Raw genomic sequence first — 22,866 nt, 5'->3', positions numbered from 1 at the left:
TCCCGACAACCACTGCGGGTCCAGGGATCGGCCAGTTTACAGAGAAGGAGACAGAACATGTGGCCAAGGGCCTGGGTTATGGCTGCACAGTAAGGAATGGACTCAAGCCCAGGACTCTGTAAAGAGAAGTCTGTGTTCTGGGATCAAACTTTTCCTGAAAAGTGGGTCTCTGGCTCTGCCTGGCAGACAGTTTTCTAGGCCTGCCAGGTCAATGCTGGGGCTGGTGGCGGTTGGGAGATGACACAGCCCCAACCTTGGGGAAACCTAAATCCTCTGATCTGTGGGAAATCCGAGGGGAAAGGACGTTTGGGGCCTCTGCAGCAGGCCCAGGTGGCCGAGTCAAGACCAAACAGTGAACGCCTAGGTCAGCAGGCTGTGGTGACAGGTGAGGCCAGGCAGGCAGGCAGGCTTCGGGTCCAGCTCTGCCCTCGGGGGACTCTGAGCAACCTCATTAACCCTGAGATCCAGTTTTCTAGTCCATAAAATGGGGAGAAAAACACCTGTGTTATAGGACTATTGAGGGAATCTGACAGGTGAAGAAACAAATTTTCACATCCTGAGGTCTGGGGAAGTCATTCTGGTTTATACACAGTTTAACTCAATTTTATGCTAACTAAAACAGCTTGTTACATTGTATGTCTGCTTTAATTATGAAAGAAAAGGGAACATTGGCCAGAAGTAAAGAATGTTTATGTTAAAATTAAATGCCTTCCTTTTTGCTGTCCCTTCAATGATTCCCTCCCCAGGTACCAAGGACAAACTGACTTGCTGAGTCCACGCTGATCTGTTTATTTTAACTTGAAAGAACATATCTTTGACTTGTTTAATGTTCTCTGCCCTGACAAGATAGAAAATTGTGCTGAAAACAGGCTTCTCCAGAGCAGGTCCTCAGAGTTATCTGAGAGGCTGAATTCTGGGCTACGGTCCATAGTTTGGCTCATATAAAACTCTTGGTTTATTTATTATTTTTGGTGACAGATAATATATTAAAAAGCATTTAACAAGGTGCCATGCATGGAGCAGGAACATACCAGTAGCTTTATCAAATACCTTCGATGTTTTCCTTGATTAGTCTACTCGTAGACCCAACCAGGATGTAACTGGAGCAGAGGACTGAGCTCTGGTTGGGGGTTTAGGAAATAAATTTCCCATTGTCTCTCGTTTTTCTATCAGCTTCTATCAGCTGTGTGATACTGGGCAAAAACAAATAACTGCTTACAATTTTAACTTTTTTTTCTTACCATAACTGTTTTAAATGCTCAATGCAGTGATATGTAAAGACAAAAACAAAATAAAAACATAAAGCATAATTCCATCTCCCAGAGACAGCTATTGATGGAGCTTCTGTTTTCTGTCCAGTCTTTTACAGATAATGTACAGACCTACAGATACCTCTAAAAAATCAAGTGGTCATATTATACATGTAGTTTTAGACTTTACTCAGGATACAGTGGGGGAAAAAAATACTTCCCTGGGAACTACATATTCCTGTGAGCATGGTGTTCAGTGCTGTGAGATACATCATGATTCCCGTGAACCCCATCTTGCTGGGAATTCAGATTTTCGGTTTCTAGGACTCCATCCCTACACCCACCATCCCAGGCGGAAGGACCAGAATTTCTCGTACCATGTACAGGAGAAAAGGCCAGCTCACGAGGTGCCTGATGATGTTATCGCCTGTCATCTTCTCATGACTGTTGGGTGCGAATGTCACCAGCAAGTAGGTACCCACGATGGCCAAACCGCAGCCAACGAAGGATAAGATGTAGCGCCCTGCGGGGAGAAGGAAGTGTCACATGGCTCACTGTAGGCATTGGCCAGGCCAGCACGTGCCTCTGGGGCAACACATGAGGACCTGCTGTTGTTTGAATTTTCGCTTTTTCTTTTCTTTAAAAAAGAAAAAAAAAAAGAATATCTCCCTGAATGTCATTTAAAAAAATAACATTTAACATTAAAAAAAAAATTTTTAATGAGGTATAGCATGCATAACAAAAAAGTGCTTGATGAATTTTTACAAAGTGAACTCATCCGTGTTACCAGCACCCAGGTAGAGAAAGGGAACATTAGCAGGACCCCCAAACCCTCACTCGTGTCCCCTTCCCATCAGTAGACTCCACCCCCAGGGTAACACTTTGACTTCTACCAGCACTGACTGTTTTCCTGGGTTTGTACCTCATATTGATGGAATCATACACGGTTTTCTCGCGTCTGTGTTCACGCGAGATTATGTTTGTGAGAGTCTTCTGCATCTTGGCCTGTGGTGACACTTTCTTCATTCTCACTGCTGTATGGCAATCTACGTGTGAACGGGACACAATTTACCATTTCTCCCGTGGATGGGCATTTAAGTAGCCTCTAGTCTTGGGTTATAACAAATCATGTTGCCAGGAACGTTCCTGTGCATGTCATTTGGAAAACAAATGCATGTACTTCTGTTGGGTATAAAGCTAAGAGTGGAATTCCTGGGTCACAGGACACGCAGATGTTCAGTTGAGTAGTTGCTGTCATATGCTTTTCCAAAGTAGCTGTACCCCAACTTCCACTCCCACCAGGAGAGTATGAGTAAAACTGCATATTTTTTTCTTCTTCATTGTAGCTGTTTTGGTATTGTGCTCTGATTTAATGTGCATTTTACAAGGAACATTCTAAAGCTAGATAGGCGAGATTAAAAAAAAAAAAACATATATATATAAAACCCTCAAAAGCAAACCTTCAGACCCTCTGTTTTCCAAATGACAGGCATAGGAATCTTCATGGCAACATGATTTGTTATAATCCAAGACTGGAGACTACTTAAATGCCCGTCAACAGTAGGAATGATAAACTGTGTCCTATTCACATGTAGACCAACATACAGCAGTGAGACCGAGGGAAGTACCACCACAGGCCAAGATACAGAAGAATCTCACAAACATAATCTTGTGTGAACACAGACAATTTAAAAAACTGTCTAATCCTCTCCCAGTTGGCTATTTAAACTACTCCCAAGGGAACTATCTAAATACTATCAACACTACTCCACAGACTTGTCAGAGACTGTTGGTGGCCCAGGAGGCATGCTCCTGGGTGAAGGTCCAGAGTCTCCTGACTCTTCCCCAGGGTCCTGTCACACTCCGGTTGAACCCTGTGGGGTTGCTGAAAAGCTTCTGAGGTTGAGGGAGCCCAGCCTCAGGCAAGCTGAAAAGGGCTATGACTTCTAAGCTGCACATCTGGTGACTGCAGGCCTCTGGATTTTCCTGTGATAGAATTAACTATACCAGCTCCATTCTACCATCTCTAGGAAACGTGATACCACATTAAATGTCCTTTATTTTCATTCTAGGCTTCAAAAGGTGTTAAAAAAAAAAACCTAGTTGTTAAATTGCTCAGCAAATGAAGGAACCATGGTTAAACTCAACAGGGTAAGTTCTGTGCAAGCCTATTTCTTTAAGTTCTCTGCAGGCAGGGACAGGTCTTACTCATCAACATGCCTGCATTGTTCAGCAGAGGACTAGCACTGGGTGAGTGAATGCTGAATTTAATGGAACTTTAAGCAGGGCGGCCACACACAATTGTGCAGGTTGCTCACTGCACAAGGGCAGTGAGGAGGGCTAAAATCTAGCCCAAGCTCTGCTCACCAAGGCAGGTGCCCACAGAACCACAGATGGTCAGAGGGGCATCTTTTTCCAATTCACATAGGGTGTGCCGCTCATTCCAGGACCACCTAGAATGACCCTGGAAGGGACATAAACCTCTACACTGGTCTCTGAATCAGCCCAGCCCTACCCCTCTCCTTTGCAGAGTTACTACAAATCATTCTGAGTCTTTGAGGCATGGTTTATTTGCTGAACAGTTCAGTTCAGTTCAGTCGCTCAGTTGTGTCCAACTCTTTGCGACCCCATGGACTGCAGCACGCCAGGCCTCCCTGTCCATCACCAACTCCCGGAGTTGACTCAAACTCATGTCCATTGAGTCAGTGATACCATCCAACCAGCTCATCCTCCATCGTCCCCTTCTCCTCCCGCCTTCAATCTTTCCCAGCATCAGGGTCTTTACTAATGAGTCAGTTCTTCCTATCAGTTGGCCAAAGTATTGGAGTTTCAGCTTCAGCATCAGTCCTTCCAATGAACACCCAGGACTGATCTGCTTTAGGATGGACTGGTTGGATCTCCTTGCAGTCCAAGGGACCCTCAAGAGTCTTCTCCAACACCACAGTTCAAAAGCATCAATTCTTCTGCGCTCAGCTTTCTTTATAGTCCAACTCTCACATCCATACATGACTACTGGAAAACCATAGCCTTGACTAGACTTGCTGAATAGTAGTTCTGCTTTTTCCAGTGTAAGATTCTTTTCTTTTTCTACTTCCTGCTCCCATCTTACTCTTACTCTTCACCAGTGATTCAGAACAGTGCTTCCCAAACCTGGCTGTGTGTCTTTGGCATCTTGCAAGCTTCTTCTCCCTAATCTTTTGTATTCAGAAACTTTCAGACACACAGAAAAGTTGAAAGAGTTGTATAGCAAGCACCCATAGTCCCACACCAAGATTCTAAATTGACATTTTCTTATACTTGCTTTATCGGCTATCGATCCATTTTCTTCATCCCTCCACTCATTCTTCAAGCCAGGTTATTTTCGGATATATTTCAAAGCAAGTTGCAGACAAATATACTTCATCCTGGGGAGCTTTGTAAGAAAGCAAATGCCCAGGGCCCTCAGCCCAGATTCAAAGTCTCTGGGAATACAGCCTGGATCCACCATTATGTCACTTCTTAGCGTGGCTGGTAAGGTCCTACATCATCCAGTATGGATGCCTCATGCCTCCTTGCGCTCATGTCCTCCTTCCTCCTGTACTCATCACCTTACAGCTACGCCGGCCTTACTGATACCAGATGCACCAAACTTATTCCTGCCTCAGGGCCTTTGCACCTGCTGCTTCCTCTGCATAGAACACTTTGCCCACAGACCTTTGCAATGGTAGTCTCCTCAGTATTACTTGGATCTGGGCCCCACCTCTTCAGAGGGTCTATCCCGGATCAGTCTAGGAAAAGCATCCCCATGTTCCCAGTGCCCCACCATAAAGCATTGTTTTCTCTGAAGCACTCACTAAGATCTAGAATTATCTTGTTGATTTAGTCATCTAGTTAACTTGTTTATTATACATAAACATGTATACAGATGTATACATATATATAGGGCTCCTCCAGTGACTCAGCGGTAAAGAATTGCTTGCAATGCAGGAACCTCAGGTTTGATCCCTGGGCTGGGAAGATCCCCTGGAGAAGGGCATGGCAACTCACTCCAGTATTCTTGCTTGGAGAATCCCATGGACCGAGGAGCCTGGCAGGCTACAGTCCATAGGGTCCAAGAGTCGGACACAACTGAAGCGACTCAGCATGTCTGCACGTACACACATATATATAATATATACATTAGACTGTAACCTCCTTCTGTCCTACTGCTATATCCTCAGCACCCACGGCAGAGGGTGGAACTTAGTAGGTAACTTCTTCCCCACCCCTTGGGTTTCTATGTGGAGGAGCCTCCAGTGGACCCACACTTCTGCCTCTTGCCCCATTCATTGGTCCACATCTCTCAATTGAATGGAGATAATCTATGAAAAGAACTTGAACACTAGGGTTTTGTTCTTTTTTCTCCCTTCTCTGCCACAGGGTATGTACAGCAGTAATTCTGGATAAGTGTTCCATTCTGTAAACCTAAATATTTCCTTGGGAGACTGGCCCAAGGTCTAGCTGGGGGCTGGGGTGCACTGGAGGAGCACGTAAACAAGTTCATGTGGCTGCATGTTCTAATCTAACTTTTGTTAGTAACAAAGCATAACTTCTGACCTCCCATGTTTGGCTTCCTTGTTTAGTTCCCATTGCTTTAAAACTCAGGGAAAGAGGGCGCCTTTTATTGGGCCTACTAAAATCCCAACAATAGATGTTCAATAAATACTGATTATATGCAATGAATGAAAGCCCATTTTAAAAAGTCTCACAGGTGGTTCTGATGGATAGCCAGGTTTGGGAACCACTGATTAAAAATCCAGCCCTCAGTAGCCTGCTGAAGGTGGGATTTAGAACCACACGGAGGAGAAGGAGACAGATGATCTCTAGATTAGGAGGAGCTGGTTTTATGATGAAAAAAACAAAAAAAAAAAGGCACAAGAATAAAACTACAAACACGGGCTCAAACCAACGAACTTACTCAGGAAGTCTTTAGGTTTCCATTTTTCTTTGATGAATATGATTCCTATGATGGCGCTGGCTGTAAGGAAAGAATAGCAGAGGAAGAAGAAAACTGAAGCTACTGGTAGTAAAATGTGAGTCCCTTAGCCCACGCCCTCTGGGTCGGCTCATTTGCACTGGAGCTTGGTACTTCCTAAGCTCTCTCTCCTGCTCCCAAGAGCTCAGTCCCTTGTAATGTCCATCTTCAAAACAGAGGCTCCTCTCTGAGTCTCCCTGAGGATTTCCTACAAGGCCAGGAGCACCGGGGGTTGACTATCTGCTGTGTGACCGGCAACTCACACAGGTTCTTTCTGGCACGTTCACTCTTTGGGGTGGGCACTATTATGATTCCATGTGAAAAATGGGGGTACGGAGGCTGAGGGAGGGAAAGGAATCCCTCAAGACCATGCAGCTGGCAAGGAAAGGCTCAAACCTAGGACTGTTGGAGGCCAGGGCTCCTGCTCCTTTGTGGCAATGTCCACCTCTGATGTTTCCCCCTGGTTCTTTTCTCTTCCTGACCCTTTCAAGCTTGCAGATGTATTCAAACTTCCTTATGACTGTCCTAAAAGAGGAGGCTGGCATTGATTGTGAATAGCTCTGGATTACTGTCTCAGCTCTGCCTCTTCTGGCTGCATTTCCTGGGTAGGTCACGTCTCCTGAGAATTCATTCCCTAGTCACTGAAACCACGCACTGGATCCAGCCTGTACCAGTAGGCCAGACATTAATAGTGAGGAAACCATTAGTAGCTCAGAATCAGCCACAATGTGAGTATTTACATTCTATATTTATGCCAGAAACACTACAAATCAGATCTTCCTTTTCTTTCTCATTTTTCTGTCCCTTCCCTACCTCCTTCCACCTTCTCTCTTCTTTCATTTTCTCTCTAAGTTTGTTTATCAGTACATCACTGAAAATACCTACTTCTCCCTGGAGAAGGAAATAGCAACCCACTCCAGTATTCTTGCCTGGAAAATTCCTTGGACACAGGAGCCTGGCGAGCTATAGCCCATGGGGTTGCAAAAGAGTTGGATACAACTAAGCGACACAGAACACAGAGTTATAGGGGCAATTAAATGAGATAACACATGCAAATTATTTATCACACAGTTTGTGATCAATAACTGAGCTTTTACTATTATTAAAGCATCTGGAACAGTGACTAATATGTAATAGGTACCCAATAAATGGTGGTTATTATTTTAATATTTATTGTTTTGAATGTTATTTTTTGCTAAGTGACTAAGAATCTCTAAGAGCCCCGTGATTTCCAGGGGCTGATCCCTGAAGTTCCATCATTATAATTCAGTCTGTTTTTAAGAATTTGGTTATTTGATCCTTATTAAACTTTAAAGGCTAATATTTAAAGCACCTGTCATTCAGTCACATATTCCTCTTTGTGAATAAAGGTTCTGAGAGCCCTTTGGACAGATCAGCAATGGGCAGAGGACAAATCTATCAAAACCCTGTTGGGACTGAGCAACAACACAGGTGTGCAACGTGGGCCAGATGTAAGACAGTACGGAGAAGTCAAGACTATGGTAGACAACTTGCCTCAGTGAAAGGTACTCAAATGACATTCTGAAACAATATTGTGTGGGTAAGAACATGGCATGCCTGAGGATCTTGGTCATCTTGTAGGCTGCCTGTTTACCCACCCTGGTCAAGAAAGAGGGGCTTTCAATAAATAGGATGAGGGAAAGGAAATAAGTTTCCACTCCTTTGCCAACTCCTGGTAATTGGTAATGACTGCCTGAAGCCCTGAGGATCCAGGCTCGCTAGGAAGGAAGGCTATGGTTGATTAGTGATGTCTGTCTTGGGTACAAGAGGGGCCATAATTGCCAGGCATATGCCATCCCTGCTGGCCCTCTTAAGAGGGCCTCTTAATTCCGGGAGGATTAAGACTCAAAATATGATTTTCTCCTTTAAGAGCAGGGAACAGCTTCTCAGCACTGCAATCCTTGCCAGCCAGGTGAAAGGAAATATTTCAAAGCAAGTTCACTGTGCTTGCTCCTACGTACAAAAAACTATTGTCCACTAATCTACTAATATCTTTTATTTAAGAAAAAAAGAATTTTTTTCTAATTCTATTTTATTTGTGACCTCATGAACATCAAAACTCCTTTGTCTTCTAGATGGTTAAAATGTCTGAAACACTGGTTCAGTGATTATAGACATTACAGAAAAAATGGCAGATGAGAAAGTTGATGATGTTCTTAAAATGATATCGGTTGATGTAAAAAGATCAGCAAATAAGCTGAATGTGCATTTCTTACAGGGGCTTCTCTGCTGGCTCAGATGGAGTGGGATATCTGAATTCTATGAAAGCTTAGTTTATTTTCACAGTGTTAGGATGAACGGGTCAAGGTTAATCTTCCTTCTGCAGTAGAAACAAAAAGCAATTCTGATAAATGTTCTGAATCTTAAACAGATTCAGGAGGCAAATAGCCTGGTGTGCATCTCAGCCCTGCTCCTTACTAGCTGTGTGATTTGGGAAAAGTAGCTTCACCACCCTGTGCCTCAGTTTCCTCATCTGTAAAATGAGAATAATAACAGTGTTTCCCTCGAAAGGCCGCCAGGAGAATCAGTATCTGTAAAGTGCTTAGCGTAGGGGCTGCTATGTACGAAGCCCTTGGTAAGTGTTAGGTTTTATTAGCAAAGCAAAAGCTGGCTTGTTAAACAAGTCTTTTTGATCCTGGCAATGACACTGATCACAGAGGTGGGCAAGCCCCAGGGGAGGGGTGGGGCGGGAGCTGGGTCTTACCTATCACAGAGACAGCGCTGAGGGGCACGATCAGAGAGAGGGGAGCAAAGGCGTAGGAGGCAAACACGCCCAGCTCGCCCAGAAGCATCAGGAACAGGCCCAGCCACCATGTCTTCGTCTTGAAATAGGCCCGAGGGTCCTTGGAGCCTGCGAGGCGGATGTGGCAGTACTTCTAGAAGTCCAAGAAAGAACATGATTCGTCCAGGTCTCTGGGGAAAAGATGCTACAGCACACGAACCCTAAATCCACTCCCCCCCCCTCTTAAAAATAACTTGGGGGAGATTGTCAGATTTTTCTGAGTCCTCCCTCAGAGAAGAGTAAACACTAACGTTCTAAATCTTAGATTGCTCTTCTGAGACAAGAGCTCTCAAACTGGCTGCGAGGCTTTACATTCTCTGGGAAGCTTTGAAAAAATACCCGTGCCTGGGCCTCATTCTCAGAGGGGAGGTGTGGGCAAGGCCTGGAAATGTGCATTTCTGATGCACATCACAGGCAATGGGCAGTCTGGGGTGAGAACCATGACCTAAGGACCCCCACTTTAGCCCAGCCCTCGGGCTGACCCTCTAACTGCAAGGCTCAGGAGTCCCCGTGTTCAGGGTGCCCACCTGGATACACTCCTTTCTGGAGAAATGCCGGCAGTCTGCTGGGCAGATTTGTGAGTGTTAGTGGATCTTCCCCTCCCTTGGGTGGACACTTGGCCCAAGCAGGGACAGTATTCCTGGTTCTGGAAATGTGGACTCGGGACACAGACCCTGAGGCAGTGACTAAGGAAAGCCCAAAAGGCATGCTGACTCAGACGGTTAAGTCTGCCACGTGAGTTGGATCATGGTGCAGGGTTGTGTAAAAGCAGATATTGAAGCAGAGGAGCTGGTCTGCAGAGGGAGGAGAGGGAGCCAGACAAGGAGCCAAGAGACCACGCAGCCTCAGAAACACACACGTGGAAGCAGAGTGTTCATGTGCCCGCTCTAGAGAGGCAGAGCAGCTTGCTCGCTGAAGCTGGGGGCAGCGTGAAGGGAAAAGGATTAGTCAATGTGCTGTATTTGTCCGGCTTGCAGGTATCTAGTCTTTTTTTTTCTTTCTTTCTTTTTAAATTGTGGCATGTGGAATCTTTAGTAGTAACATGTGGGGTCTAGTTCCCTGACCAGGGACTGAACCCGGGCCCCCTGCATTGGGAGCATGGCATCTTAGCCACTGGACCCCCAGGGAGGTCTCAGGTGTCAAGTCTTAGGCTGGGCTTCCCAGAAGCAGTCCTTGAGACAAGGGCTAGGAAGCAGGGCATAGATTTGGGAGGTGATTCCAGGAAGCAAAATCAGGGAGGCGGAGAGCGAGACAGGCTAGGGAAGAAGGTGACTGAAGGGTGCGCTAGAGGGTGAGTTAGTGCTTAAGGCAACTGGGGCTCAGTTCCACTGAGGACCCTCTAAGAAACCCTGTGAACGCTCCTCAGAACCATCCACCGCAAGGACAGGGCGCTGGGGGTATTTATCCATTGACTCCCCACCCCTCTGGTTGGAGGCTGCCCCGGGGCATTAACCACCACCAGCAGCACCCGACAACCACAGCTGGTCGTCTTGCTGCAGCTGCAGCCAGTGGGGCTCGTCCCCACGGTGTTCCGAGCTCGCTCCAAGCCACAGCTGCCTGGGATCTCAACCAGGCCGAGGGCATGTGAGGCAGGGCGTCCACAGCAGCTGCTCCAGGGCACCCCACCCACCCCCAGGGACTTCTAAATAACAGAGAGCACTGTCTTCACAGTTGAGGGGTGACGGGGGATGAAGTGGGGGCACAGAACCAAGAGAGTATCCTGGAACAACCCACCAGGTACCGTCCCAGCCCCGGGATGGGGTAGGCGACATCGCACTGGGAGGAGGCAGACACGCCCGCGCCGGATAACCGGCTCTGGCTGCCTCTCTGCACCAGGCAGCGCTGGGGATGGGGACATACATACCTGGAGGTTCAGTGCAATGCTGACCACAAGGTGCCCGAAAATTGCCAAGAGAGCGCCGATCAAGTTTTCCTGTAAGGAAGGTTCACAGAAGCAGACACGAATGAGCTGGGCCTGAGCCAAGGGGTCCCAGGACACAAACTGTTTAACAGTTTGAACCCAACAGTTTGCTGTTCCGAAACAAAATCAGAAAAACAACCTTCATCACAAAACCGTGCCTCCCCAGACCCTCTACTGGGATTTTTCTGCCCGAGTTTAATCTGGCTGCCGTGCCAGTTTAGAGAACGTGGCCTGGAACTGGACACTACCAGAAAGCAGCATCTTTTGCCCGCTGGCCCCAAGGGCCTGATAAGGCCTAAATCCCAGTCCCCTTACTATATTGACTTGGCATGGTCTGGCACAGAAGTCAAAGTTTACAAGAAAAACACAGGCAGGATACATTTGCCATCTAATTAATGGAGACTTCCTCTTCCCAGAGGGGTCTCAATGAGACTCTTTTAACTGGCAAAGTTGCTGAGGACACTTAATTAGTTAATTTATAAAATTAATCATTATTAATTTTACAATAATTATAATATTATATTATTTATTAATTATAAAGTTATTAATTATTTAATTTATAAAAATTTCATTTAAATCACCTTAAGAATGAGGTTCGGATTCCTTAGCATGATATTTTTTTTAAAAAACTTTATACAGTAATAACCAAATAGATATTCACTATAGAATAATTAGGAAATATAAATGAAAAGAACAATAATGCAAGAAGATAAAAAAAATCATAGATGGTTCCTGCAAATGTTTTTGTTTTTGTAAAAAAAGTTTTCTGTCCATAAATTTAGATGTCAATAGAAATGTTAATATATTTTATAGAAATAAGATGATAATTTGTTTTATATCCTGGCCCTTTACCTAAGATATTATAAAGGCACTCCCCAATGTGTGTGTGTGCTAAGTCACTTCAGTTGTGTCCAACTCTTTGCGACCCCATGGATTGTGACCCGCCAGGCTCCTCTGTCCATGGGATTCTCCAAGCAAGAATACTGGAGTGGGTTGCCATTCCCTCCTCCAGGGGATCTTCCCAGGGATTGAACACCCATCTCTTATGTCTCCTGTGTTAGCAGGTGGATTCTTTACCACTAGCACCTGCAAAGCCCCTGATTCTATGAGTTTGACTATTTAAGATACCCCATATAAGTAGAATCATGCAGTATCTGTTCTTCTGTAACTGGCTCATTGCCTCAGTCAATTTGGGCTGCCGTAACAAATATGACAGACTGAGTGGCCATTATTTCCCATAGATCTGGAGGCTAAGAGGTCCAGGATTAAGGTGCTGGCTGATTCTGTTTCTGGTGAAAGCCCTTTTCCTGGTTTGCAGAAGGATACCTTCTTGCTATGTCCTCACATGGTAGAGAAAGAGAACTCTGTCTTGTCTCTCTTATAATGGCACTAATCCCATTTATGAAAGCCCCATTCTCGTAATTGCCCCCCAAAGTCCCCATCTCCAAATACCATCACATTGGGAATTAGGACTTCCACAAATGAATTAGGGTGGGAGGACAAGAGGCACATTCAGTCTAGCACTTATTTCACTTTGCATAATGTCCTCAAGGTTAACCCATGTGGTGGCATATTACAGGATTTCCTTCTTCTTAAAGGCTGGGTAATATTCCACTGTGGGCTTCCCTGGTGGCTCAGTAGTAAAGAATCTGCCTGCCAATGCAGGAGATCCAGGTTTGATCCCCAGGTCGGGAAGATCCCCTGGAGGATGAAATGGCAACCTAATCCAGTATTCTTGCCTGAGAAAAACCAAGGACAGAGGAGTCTGATGGGCTACAGTCCACGGAGTTGCAAAGAGTCAGACACAACTTAGCAGCTAAACAACAACATTCCACATTTCATTGTAGTATATACCACATTTTCTTTCTTCATTTATCAGTGGACATTTGTTCCCACATCGTGACTGCTGCCAACAGTGCTGCAATCAACAACAGGGCACCAATATCGCTTTGAAATCTTGATTTCAGTTCTTCTGGATCCTGTCCATTTTGACCCATAGAATTGTGAGCAGTGAAACGGTTGTTGTTTTTAGCTACTTAGGTTGTTTGTTATATAACAACAGCCAACTGATGAGCTTCCTTGGTGGACCAAGGCCCCTTAACGATCCAATAGTTTTGGGCTGGGACTCAAGACGTGACTCTATTCCAGATGTTTACAAGTGGGTGGTTTTGATCTTCCATTTGATCTGAGTATGGATCACTCTACTGTTTGGGGGTTTCCCACTTTTTTTGCTCAGTTAAGGTGTTTTAATGTCTTCCCATCTTAATGTCTGTCTCTAAAAGTCTTTTAAGGCCATTCTATGAACTCAGCATATCTTTCTTTAACTTGTCACTACCTTTTTTATTGAGACAAAACTCAAAAACCATAAAAGTCAGCATTTTGACCTTTTCAAAGTGTTTTGTTTTTAGTATATTCACAATGTTGTTACAAGTAATGTCATTGAAAACGGTGGAATAAAAGAACTCCAGGGAACTAGCCCTCCAGAAAAACCATGAATGAACTCATAAACACTTTCTGAATCAATTTTTATAGAACTCTGGAGTCTAGTTAAAAACTTATAACAAGCAGGGGAAGGCCTGGTGAAGAAAGAAGCATCTGCTTTATGGGCAGAGAGCACTGTAGCATTTTAAATCACCTGCCAACTATCCCTTAAACTACAGACTATGGTCGTCATGAGGACTGAGGGAGCAATAAGGACTTTATTTTTTAGAAACTGTGGTTGTGGATTCTGACCTGCCTGGCACAAAGGCTTGCCTTTGTTTTGCCCGACTTGGAGGGGTTCCAGGGTTGGTGGGAAGCTTCCAGGATGTTTTTGTCAAAAACACTTAAAGGCACAAGTATTGGCTGCAGCAGCCTGGGCAAGGGATATCACTGGGATGAACAATAGACAGAAGGAAAAGACTGGGCAGAAAGAGGCCAGGAAAGAAGATATAGGGGGACAAGGTGAGTCGGGAAGGGCTTTTAAAAGCTCCCAAGGATCCTGGGGAAGCAAGAAGACAATTCACATACACAGGGCTGGATGTGTGCTCCATAAAACACTTGAGAGATGCTAAGCCTTCACCTCTGGCAGCCTTCAGGCAGAGGAGACGCAGCAAGAATTCAGACAGAGTTGTAAACAGACTGGTAAACCTTGGAGTAATGCCCAGTAGAGCCAGTCTGCAGAGCCTGGGCGAGTTTTGTCTTGTTTTGTTTTTGCTCTAGGCATTCAAGGAACTCTATTGAAACACAAACTGACTACCAAGCTAACAGACACAGACATGGGTGAGCCACACACAACAGAAAATACAGACTTTACCAAAAAAAAGTTGAGAAAAATCACTAACCAAGCAAACAATAACAAATCACAACAAACAGAGGGTACAGAGGTGGGGTGGATCTGATTTCCAGAGTTGCCATATAATCTTTTTTTGTTTGGCCGCCCTGCACAGCTTGTGGGATATTAGTTCCCTGACCAGGGATTGAACCTGGGCCCTCAGCATTGACAGCACCAAGTCCCTAACCACTGGACTTCTAGGCAAAGTTGCCACATAACCCCAAAAATGTCCAGTTTTCATCAAATCGTGCCTTACTGATAACTAAATCCAGAACATTTCCATCACCCCCCAAAGAAACCCCAAACCCATTAGCATTTATTCCCCATTTCCCCTCCCCTGATTTTCTGGGAACCACTAGTCTATTAGCTGTCTCTATGGATTTGCCTATTTTGGACATAAATGGAACCTTGCCATATGTGGTCTTTTGTGACTGGCTTCTTTCACCTAGAATAATGTTTTTAGGGTTCATATAACAAAATCAGCAATTCATTCCTTCTCATGGCCAAGTAATATTCCACTATATGGATATACCACATTTTGTTTATCTGTTCTTCAATTACATTTGAATTATTTCCACTTTTTATCTATTATGATTGTTGTTATGAACACTTGTGTACACTATGCGTATATATATATATGTATATATAAGTGTGTATGTGTGTTTTCAATTTTCTTGGGATTATTCTAGTAGGAGTAGGATTGCTCAGTCATATTGCTCAGTAAACTCTACGTTTTACTTTTGAGGAACTGCCAAGCTGTTTTCTATAGTGGTTACACCAATCTACATTCCCACCAAACAAGGATTCTAATTTCCCTACATCATTGCTAACACTTACTATTTTCCTTTAAAAAAATTATGATAGCCATACTAAAGAGTAAGAAAGGGTACCTAATTGTGGTTTTGATTTGCATTTCCCTAATGACTTATGATGTTGAGTACCTTTCCAGCTATATATTGGCCATTATTTTATCTTCTTTGGAGAACTGTTTATTCAAATTTTGGCCTATTTTTTAAAATTCACATGTAATAAAATGAACTATTAATCATCTTAAAATATATAATTCAGTAGCATTTAGTATATTTTCAATGTTGTGCAACCCTTTGCCTATTTTAAAATTTTTATTATTTAGTTGTAAGATTTCTTTGTATATTTGTTAAAAGATTTTTATTATTTTTATTATCTTTTTATTATTGAGTTGTAACATTTCTTTATATCAGTTCAGTTCAATTGCTCAGTAGTGTCTGACTCTTTGCGACCCCATGGACTGCAGCACGCCAGGCCTCCCTGTCCATCACGAACTCCCAGGGCTTAGTCAAACTCATGTCCATTGAGTTGGTGATGCCATCCAACCACCTCATTCTCTGTTGTCCCCTTCTCCTCCTGCCTTCAATCTTTCCCAGCATCAGGGTCTTTTCCAAGGAGTCGGTTCTTTGCATCAGGTGGCCAAAGTATTGGAGTTTCAGCTTCAGCATCAGACCTTTTTTGGAGCTAGGGACCAGTTTTGTGGAAGAGAATCTTTCCAAGGATGGGGGAAGGGGAGAGAAGTGGTTCAGATGGTAATACAAGCGATGGGAATGATGGGGAGCAGCAGATGAAGCTCTGCTTGCTTGCCCTTGCTCACCTCCTGCTGTGGGGCCTGGTTCCTAACAGGACATGGACAGGTACTGGTTCACTGACAAGAGGGTGGGGACCTCTGCTTTATATGACTGCAACCTTTTATTTGACACTTGTTTTGTAGCCTAACATATGCTCTATCCCAGAGACTGTTCCATGTGCATTTGAGAAGAATGTGTATTTTACTACTGTTGAGTGGAGTGTTCTATAGATGCCTGTTTGCTCTAATTGGTTAATGGTATTGTTCAAGTCTTCTATTTCCTTGCTGATCTTCTGTCCAGTTGTTCTACCCATTATTAAAAACGTGGTAATAAAGTGTCCAACTATTACTGTTGAACTATTTCTTCCTTCAATTCTGTCAATTTTTCTTTCATATATTTTAAGGCTCTGTTAGGTGCATATATTTTACAACTGCTATATCTTCTTATAGATTGACTTTTTTATCATTATATAATGTCCTTCTTAGTTTCTTACAACAATTTTTGTCTTAAAGTCTATTCTGTCCAGTGTTAATATACCCACTCAAACTCTCTTTTGGTTACTGTGAATGGAATATCTTTTCCCATCTTTTTACCGTCAACCTATTTGTGTCTTTAAATCTAAAGGACATCTTATAGATAGAATATATTTGGGTCATATTTTTTAAACAAATCATTTCTGCCAATCTTGCCTTTTAATTGGGCAGAGTTTAATCCATTTACATTTAATATTATTACTGATAAGAAGGACTTCTGCCATTTCTTTATTATTCCCCCTGTATGTCTTATGTCTCTTCTTATTCCTCAATTTCTCCATTACTGTCTCCTTTCATGTCAAATAGACATATTTTCTAAAGTACCATTTTAATTCCTTTTTACTACATATTTTTGAGTTGTCTTCCTAGTGATTATACCAGTGATTATAATTACCATCTTAATTTCAGTAGTACATAAAACTTTGATCCTATATTGCTCCATCTCTCCCTTCTCCCCTTATGTTGCAAATTTCTTCATTATCTTTTGCATTTCTTTCATTCAAAAAGATATTGTATTGGATTCTCCATATCTCACTTATCTTTGCTGATACTCAATTTATGTTTCCTGAATAAATAGCCTAATCTGAGCACAAATAAATGGAAATAATGGAAGAATGTGACACATGCCATAAAAGAAGGGGTGGAATTTTAAAGGAGGAACTCATTCTGGTCACAAGAAAGTATCTGGCTCAATGTCATGTGGCAGATGCAGTGGAAGGCCATAATCAAGATCCAGGGTCTTGGATTTTTACATGGCTGAGTTCTTTTCACATGGCTGGCCAGCTCTTCTACTAGAAATAGCTCAGTCTTTGTAAACTGACAGACCAGGCTTGTTTACATGAGAAATAATGATGACAACGATAATGATAAACAACATTTATTGAGCATTTACTACATGCCAAATACTGTTTTAAGTACCTTATACGTATGACCTCATTTAATCCTCATAATAACTACATAAGGTAGGTACTGTTATTTTACAGTTAACAACAAACTGTGGAAAATGTAAAGAGATGGGAATACCAGACTACCTGACCTGCCTCCTGAGAAATCTGTACGCAAGTCAAGAAACAACAGTTAGAACTGGACATGGAACAATAGACTGGTTCCAAATTGAGAAAGGAGTACGTCAAGGCTGCTTATTTAACTTATATGCATAAAACTTCATGAGAAATGTTGGACTGGATGAAGCACAAGCTGGAATCAAGATTGCTGGGAGAAATATCAATAACCTCAGATATGAAGATGACACCACCTTTATGGCAGAAAGTGAAGAACTACTCAAGGGCCTCTTGATGAAAGTGAAAGAAGAGAGTGAAAAAATTGGCCTAAACCTCAGCACTCAGAAAACTAAGATCATGGCATCTGGTCCCATCACTTCATGGCAAATAGATGGAGAAACAATGGAAACAGTGACAGACTTTATTTTTTTGGGCTCCAAAATCACTGCAGATGGTGACTGCAGCCATGAAATTAAAAGACATTTGCTCCTTGGAAAAAAAGTTATGATCAACCTAGACAGCATATTAAAAAGCAGAGATATAACTTTGCCAACAAAGGTCTGTCAAGGCTTTGGTTTTTCCAGTCATCATGTATGGATGTGACAGTTGGACTATAAAGAAAGCTGAGTGTCAGTGAATTGATGCTTTTGAACTGTGGTGTTAGAGAGGACTCTTTAGAGTCGTTGGACTGCAAGGAGACCCAATCAGTCCATCCTAAAGGAAATCAGCCCTGAATATTCATTGGAAGGACAGATACTGCCACCTGATGTGAAGAACTGACTCATTTGAAAAGCCCCTGATGCTGGGAAAGATTGAAGACAGGAGGAAAAGGGGAAGACAGAGGATGAGATGGTTGGATGGCAGTGCCAACTCAATGGACATGAGTTTGAGTAAACTCCGGGAGTTGGTGGTGGACAGGGAGGCCTGGCGTGCTGCAGTCCATGGGGTTGCGAAGAATTGGACACAACTGAGTGACTGAACTGAACTGAAGGAAACTGAGGAACAGAGGGTATGAGGAAGCTGGTAAGTTGATGAAGCAGAACTGGAACCTGGGTAGTCTAGTCTGACATTAGAGCCCATGCTCCCAACTGTTAGGTCAAACTATCTAATATATAAAGCTCTGGAACAATGCCTGACACAGGATAGGTATTTGGTAATTAGTAGCTATTATCAAGGACTGGGGAATCAGTTCTTGACTCAAAGGCTCCTTAGGCTAGTGCAGAATACAGACATTTTACAGAGAAGGGAAGAATAGCATTCCAGACACTTCTTCACTTAATCCGTGCCTAGTGTATGCCATGTACTGTCCCTGTCCTCAGGTCACACATATTAAACACCTGATTATTATTAATCACACTTCAGTTAGAGCTACCTAGAGAAGCACAGAGGCCTGATTTAGTGTGTGAGAGACACAGGGTTAAGGGAAGTCACGGAAGCCCCTCTGAAGAACAGTCTCACAAGGAGATCTGAAGATCTAGACTGGTGGCGGTGAGGTGGAGAAAGCCTTTCTACATCCTGTGGGAAGCCCGTATGGTGGCAATGAGCATGGCACCTTTGAGGGATGGAAAGCAGGTGATGTGGAGGGACATGATCCGGGGGGAATGGGCTCAAAGGCACTGAGATGTAAAGGGGGACGTGTGTGAGAGAGCCTGAGGACCAGTGAGGGTTTCTACGTAGCCGGGACTATCTTCTAGCAAGGACAGAAGAAAACTGAGGGTAGAGGGATACGGCTTAAGGGGTGGGCTGACCGGATTGGGAGGGGGCTTTTCTATCTCATACACTTTGGTTTGGGGCTTGGAGATAATAGGGAGACTCTGAGTCATTACAACTGTTTCTAAAAGAGAAATCAGGATGGCAAGGTTTAGAAGGCCATACCCTTCAGACTGGGGGCCCTAGAGGCCTTCTTATACAAAGGTTTTGCTGATACTGATCATTGTAAGGGATTCGGCCACCAGATCCTCATTTCCATCCAGGCTTTTTGCTGGCTTCCTATAGCTTCCCTTTCTCACTTTTCTCAATAGCTTCTTCCCAGTTTAACAAAGAAAGGCCTGTCTCTCACTCACGTAGAATCTGACGCTGGTACACTGACCCAAGTTGTAAAACCACTAAGAAACCAAGGGGAATTCTGAAATTTTGTTTCCTGGGAGATTTATTTAGTGATAAATGCCAATTCTTGGAATTGTTTCCTCTTCCTCTCTCATACATATTTCTGTGAAGGTATGACAGACATTAGAATAGGATACTCTGGCCCTTGTTAGGCTATTTGAATCAAAGAGTTTGATTTAACTGATGTTTGGACAATAAAGACTAGCTTTGTTAACTAGGATATATCCATGGTTCTAAGTTTTGACAAAAAAAAATATATTCAGGCAAAGTATAAAGTATTTATAATTAAAATACATGTACTAATATTTATAGTAAATATTTGAACTATATTCTATAGTTAAAATATATATTGTTGGTGCTCAGTTGCTAAGTTGTGTCCAACTCTTTGTGATCTCATGGACTGTTGCCTGCCAGGCTCCTCTGTCTACGGGTTTCTCCAGGCAAGAATACCAAAGTGGGTTGCTGTTTCCTTCTCCAGGGAATCTTGCCAGACCAGGGATCGAACCTGCATCTCCTGCATCAGCAGGTGAATTCTTTACCACTGAGACACTAGAGAAGTCCATATAATTAAAATACATGTGTGAATATGTTTTACAATACAGTAAGGGCAAAGGTATAGTTAAATTAACAATATTTCAAATTTCCCCAATCTTTTCTGAATAGATCAGATTAACGCAAGGTGCCCTAAATGAAAAAAGTTACTAGCATATTGATAGTGCTTTTTTGGTAAACTTCATGGAAACTGTAAAAGCAAAAACAAACCCCTTTTTAAATTAAGTGTGTCTAGTATGTCGTTCTGGAGAAGGAAATGGCAACCCACTCCAGTGTTCTTGCCTGGAGAATCCCAGGGACGGGGGAGCCTGCTGGGCTGCCGTCTATGGGGTCGCACAGAGTCGGACACGACTGAAGCGACTTAGCAGCAGCAGCAGCAGTATGTCGTTGTGAACACAAATGAATGAGGCCCTAAACATATTGTTAACTGATAGGTCAATAAAAAGAGTTTATCACTACCTGATTTTTAGCACAAAATTCGGAAGGAGTTGAAAGAATTCAGTGATTCACTACACTTCTTCCATTCCGGGTATGTACAGAAGCTCTTCTAGCCATGATAACCAAAGCTTGCAACAGAATGGATGCTAAATTCTATCTCATTCTACCAGTTAGTAATATGCATCTTAAATATTGAAAATAAAGTCCTGTTTTTCTCATTCAGATATATTTTTCTAAACAATGTTATTTTTTGCTCGAAAATGATGATAAAATTTATACTGCATTAATCAATTGCTTTTATTCAATTATATAAAGAATTCTGTATTGAATCAAAACCTATGAACCTTATGTCAAAGGAAAATTTTTTAAACGAAATTTGGTTACATACTCTACACTCTTTCTTGTAGAGAGGTATGATAGGTTATCTCCATAAAAATTTTAAGTGTTAAAAGACAGACACATGTAAACAAAGAAGAACAAAGAGTGTTTTTGCTCACCACCCAATTCTACAAGGATTAAGCTTCAATCTGCTACAGTTGCTGATCAACATTAAGCCAACAATAGGATGTGCTGTGTTTGGACAAACAGGCCCCTTAGAGAGTTAAATGCATACCTCAGAAAAAAATTCAATGAACCCAGATTCTTGCATCTTCCCACACATAAAAATAAAAAGCACTAAAATCATTAATTTGAGATTTTTTGTGACTAGCAGTAATCTTTTACCCAGATGTATACTTTACTGCATGTGTTTCCTAGTAAAAAAATCACATATAAACTGGTTACTCCCCCTACCTCTTCAGAAGAGCTTTCTCAGGGCTACTGAGAAGCTGTGTCCTGGGCTATAGTCCTCAGTAAGGTCTCTGAATAAAACTTAAACTCACAACTCTTGCACTGTGAATTTTTAAGTTGACACACATTTTGGGGATAATATTCTGTGGGGGAAATGGAAGGGAAATACAAATTCAGGGAGGAAAAGGAAAGATGTAAAATTTCCAACTGTTAAAGAAGAGTTTTTTCAGAAGACTGATGGTAGGTATCAAGTGGTCTTTATATTTTGGGGGATTTAGTTAAGCATATATAAGAGTTTTTTTAAAAAAAAAACAATAGAATTTAAATGCACCAGGAACTATATGCTTTGCAGATATTTAAATTTGTAATGGAAAGGGTTTACGTTTTAGATGTCTACTAAAGGAAAGTGTGAGAAAATACATTGTTTCCTTGGAGGGTCAAGTTTGAGGACTTCAAAGGAAGTCCTTCAGTCTGTGTTTGGCTCTTAGGATTGAAAGCAAGAAACTTAACTTCATAAGAGGCAAAGATCTTGGGGCCAGACAGGTAGTCTAAAAACTCAGTTTACCTATGCTAATGAGCAAATTGTTATAAACGGGCAGTAATTTTGCAGGAACTGCCTTGGGCAGGTAGGAGATTGGTTCCTGCTCCAACAACATCTCAAAGCTGCTTTATCTAAACCTTAGTGGGGGACAGAGGAGAGCCGAAACAGGCTGCAGGAGTTGTGCAGAAACCGAGACCTGGGTGGGGCTGTTCAGAGGGCAGGTGTGGGCCACACACTTGCAGGCTCAGGGTAGGCAGGATGGGGGGATCTGCGTCACGGAGCCTCGGTTCCTCTCTGCTCTGCTGGGTGGGAAGGTGGTGCTCCTCTGCCAGAGCTGGTGCAGAAACTTCTTGAGATTGTTTGGAAGAAACACTTAACACAGTAACTTAGAATTAGGGTGAACCATATGAAATGGCTGATATCCAACCAGTTTTGACCTACAAAGGTGGAAGATTCATATGGTTCGACCTATAACTGGTAGTCACTATATTATTTTTACCAGGGAGACCAAGCCGTTCTCTGAAAAGACTAAGTCTACATGGATGTTGGAGAATGTGCTATGAAATGTGACACAAAATGGAGTCATTTAAGTCAAGGGGTTTTAAAATGGGGCTGCGAGGCCATTAAGGAGATGGACCTTACATACATCCTCACGGGATGCAACCATGACCTTCTGAACCAGGCCGAACCACAAATGTACCAAGGACTCTGCAAGCCCATGTGCAACTTGTCACAGTAAGGACTTCCCCTCTAGTGATGGCCTTAGAGCTCAATCATGCTTAGCCACAGCTAGCTTCTGTCTCTAACTCAAATGAAAATCCCTTGTAACGCAAGCCTCCCTTCACCTTTAAAAGCCCTTGACTTTTACTGTTTGAATTGATACTTGAATCTGTGTGCCCTGGACTGCAGTTCTTGAATTCCAAATGAACTCTTTTTGCTTGATTATTTCTCCCTAGGTTTATTTAGGTTGACAGCGTTGTTAACAACTTGCCAAGGCACAGTAAAGAGATGAAGAGGGGACATAAGCG

General features: G+C 42.9%; 1 protein-coding gene across 1 annotated transcript in view; it reads right to left on the bottom strand.

Annotated features, from left to right (window-relative positions):
* The window catches only part of NIPAL3 (NIPA like domain containing 3), a 52,369-nt gene that overhangs the window by 19,136 nt on the left and 10,367 nt on the right, over window positions 1-22,866 (bottom strand). The window contains exons 3-6 of the mRNA XM_043909250.1: window positions 10,911-10,979; window positions 8,969-9,140; window positions 6,187-6,246; window positions 1,628-1,773 (exon numbers count right to left, since the gene is read on the bottom strand). Coding sequence (XP_043765185.1) covers window positions 1,628-1,773; window positions 6,187-6,246; window positions 8,969-9,140; window positions 10,911-10,979 — 447 coding nt within the window. The remainder of the gene's footprint in view (window positions 1-1,627; window positions 1,774-6,186; window positions 6,247-8,968; window positions 9,141-10,910; window positions 10,980-22,866) is intronic.

Source organism: Cervus elaphus, chromosome 8 (genome assembly GCF_910594005.1).
Source record: "Cervus elaphus chromosome 8, mCerEla1.1, whole genome shotgun sequence".
Lineage (NCBI taxonomy): Eukaryota > Metazoa > Chordata > Mammalia > Artiodactyla > Cervidae > Cervus > Cervus elaphus.
The sequence above is the reverse complement of the archived record's forward strand: the minus strand, read 5'-3'. Positions and strand labels throughout refer to the sequence as shown.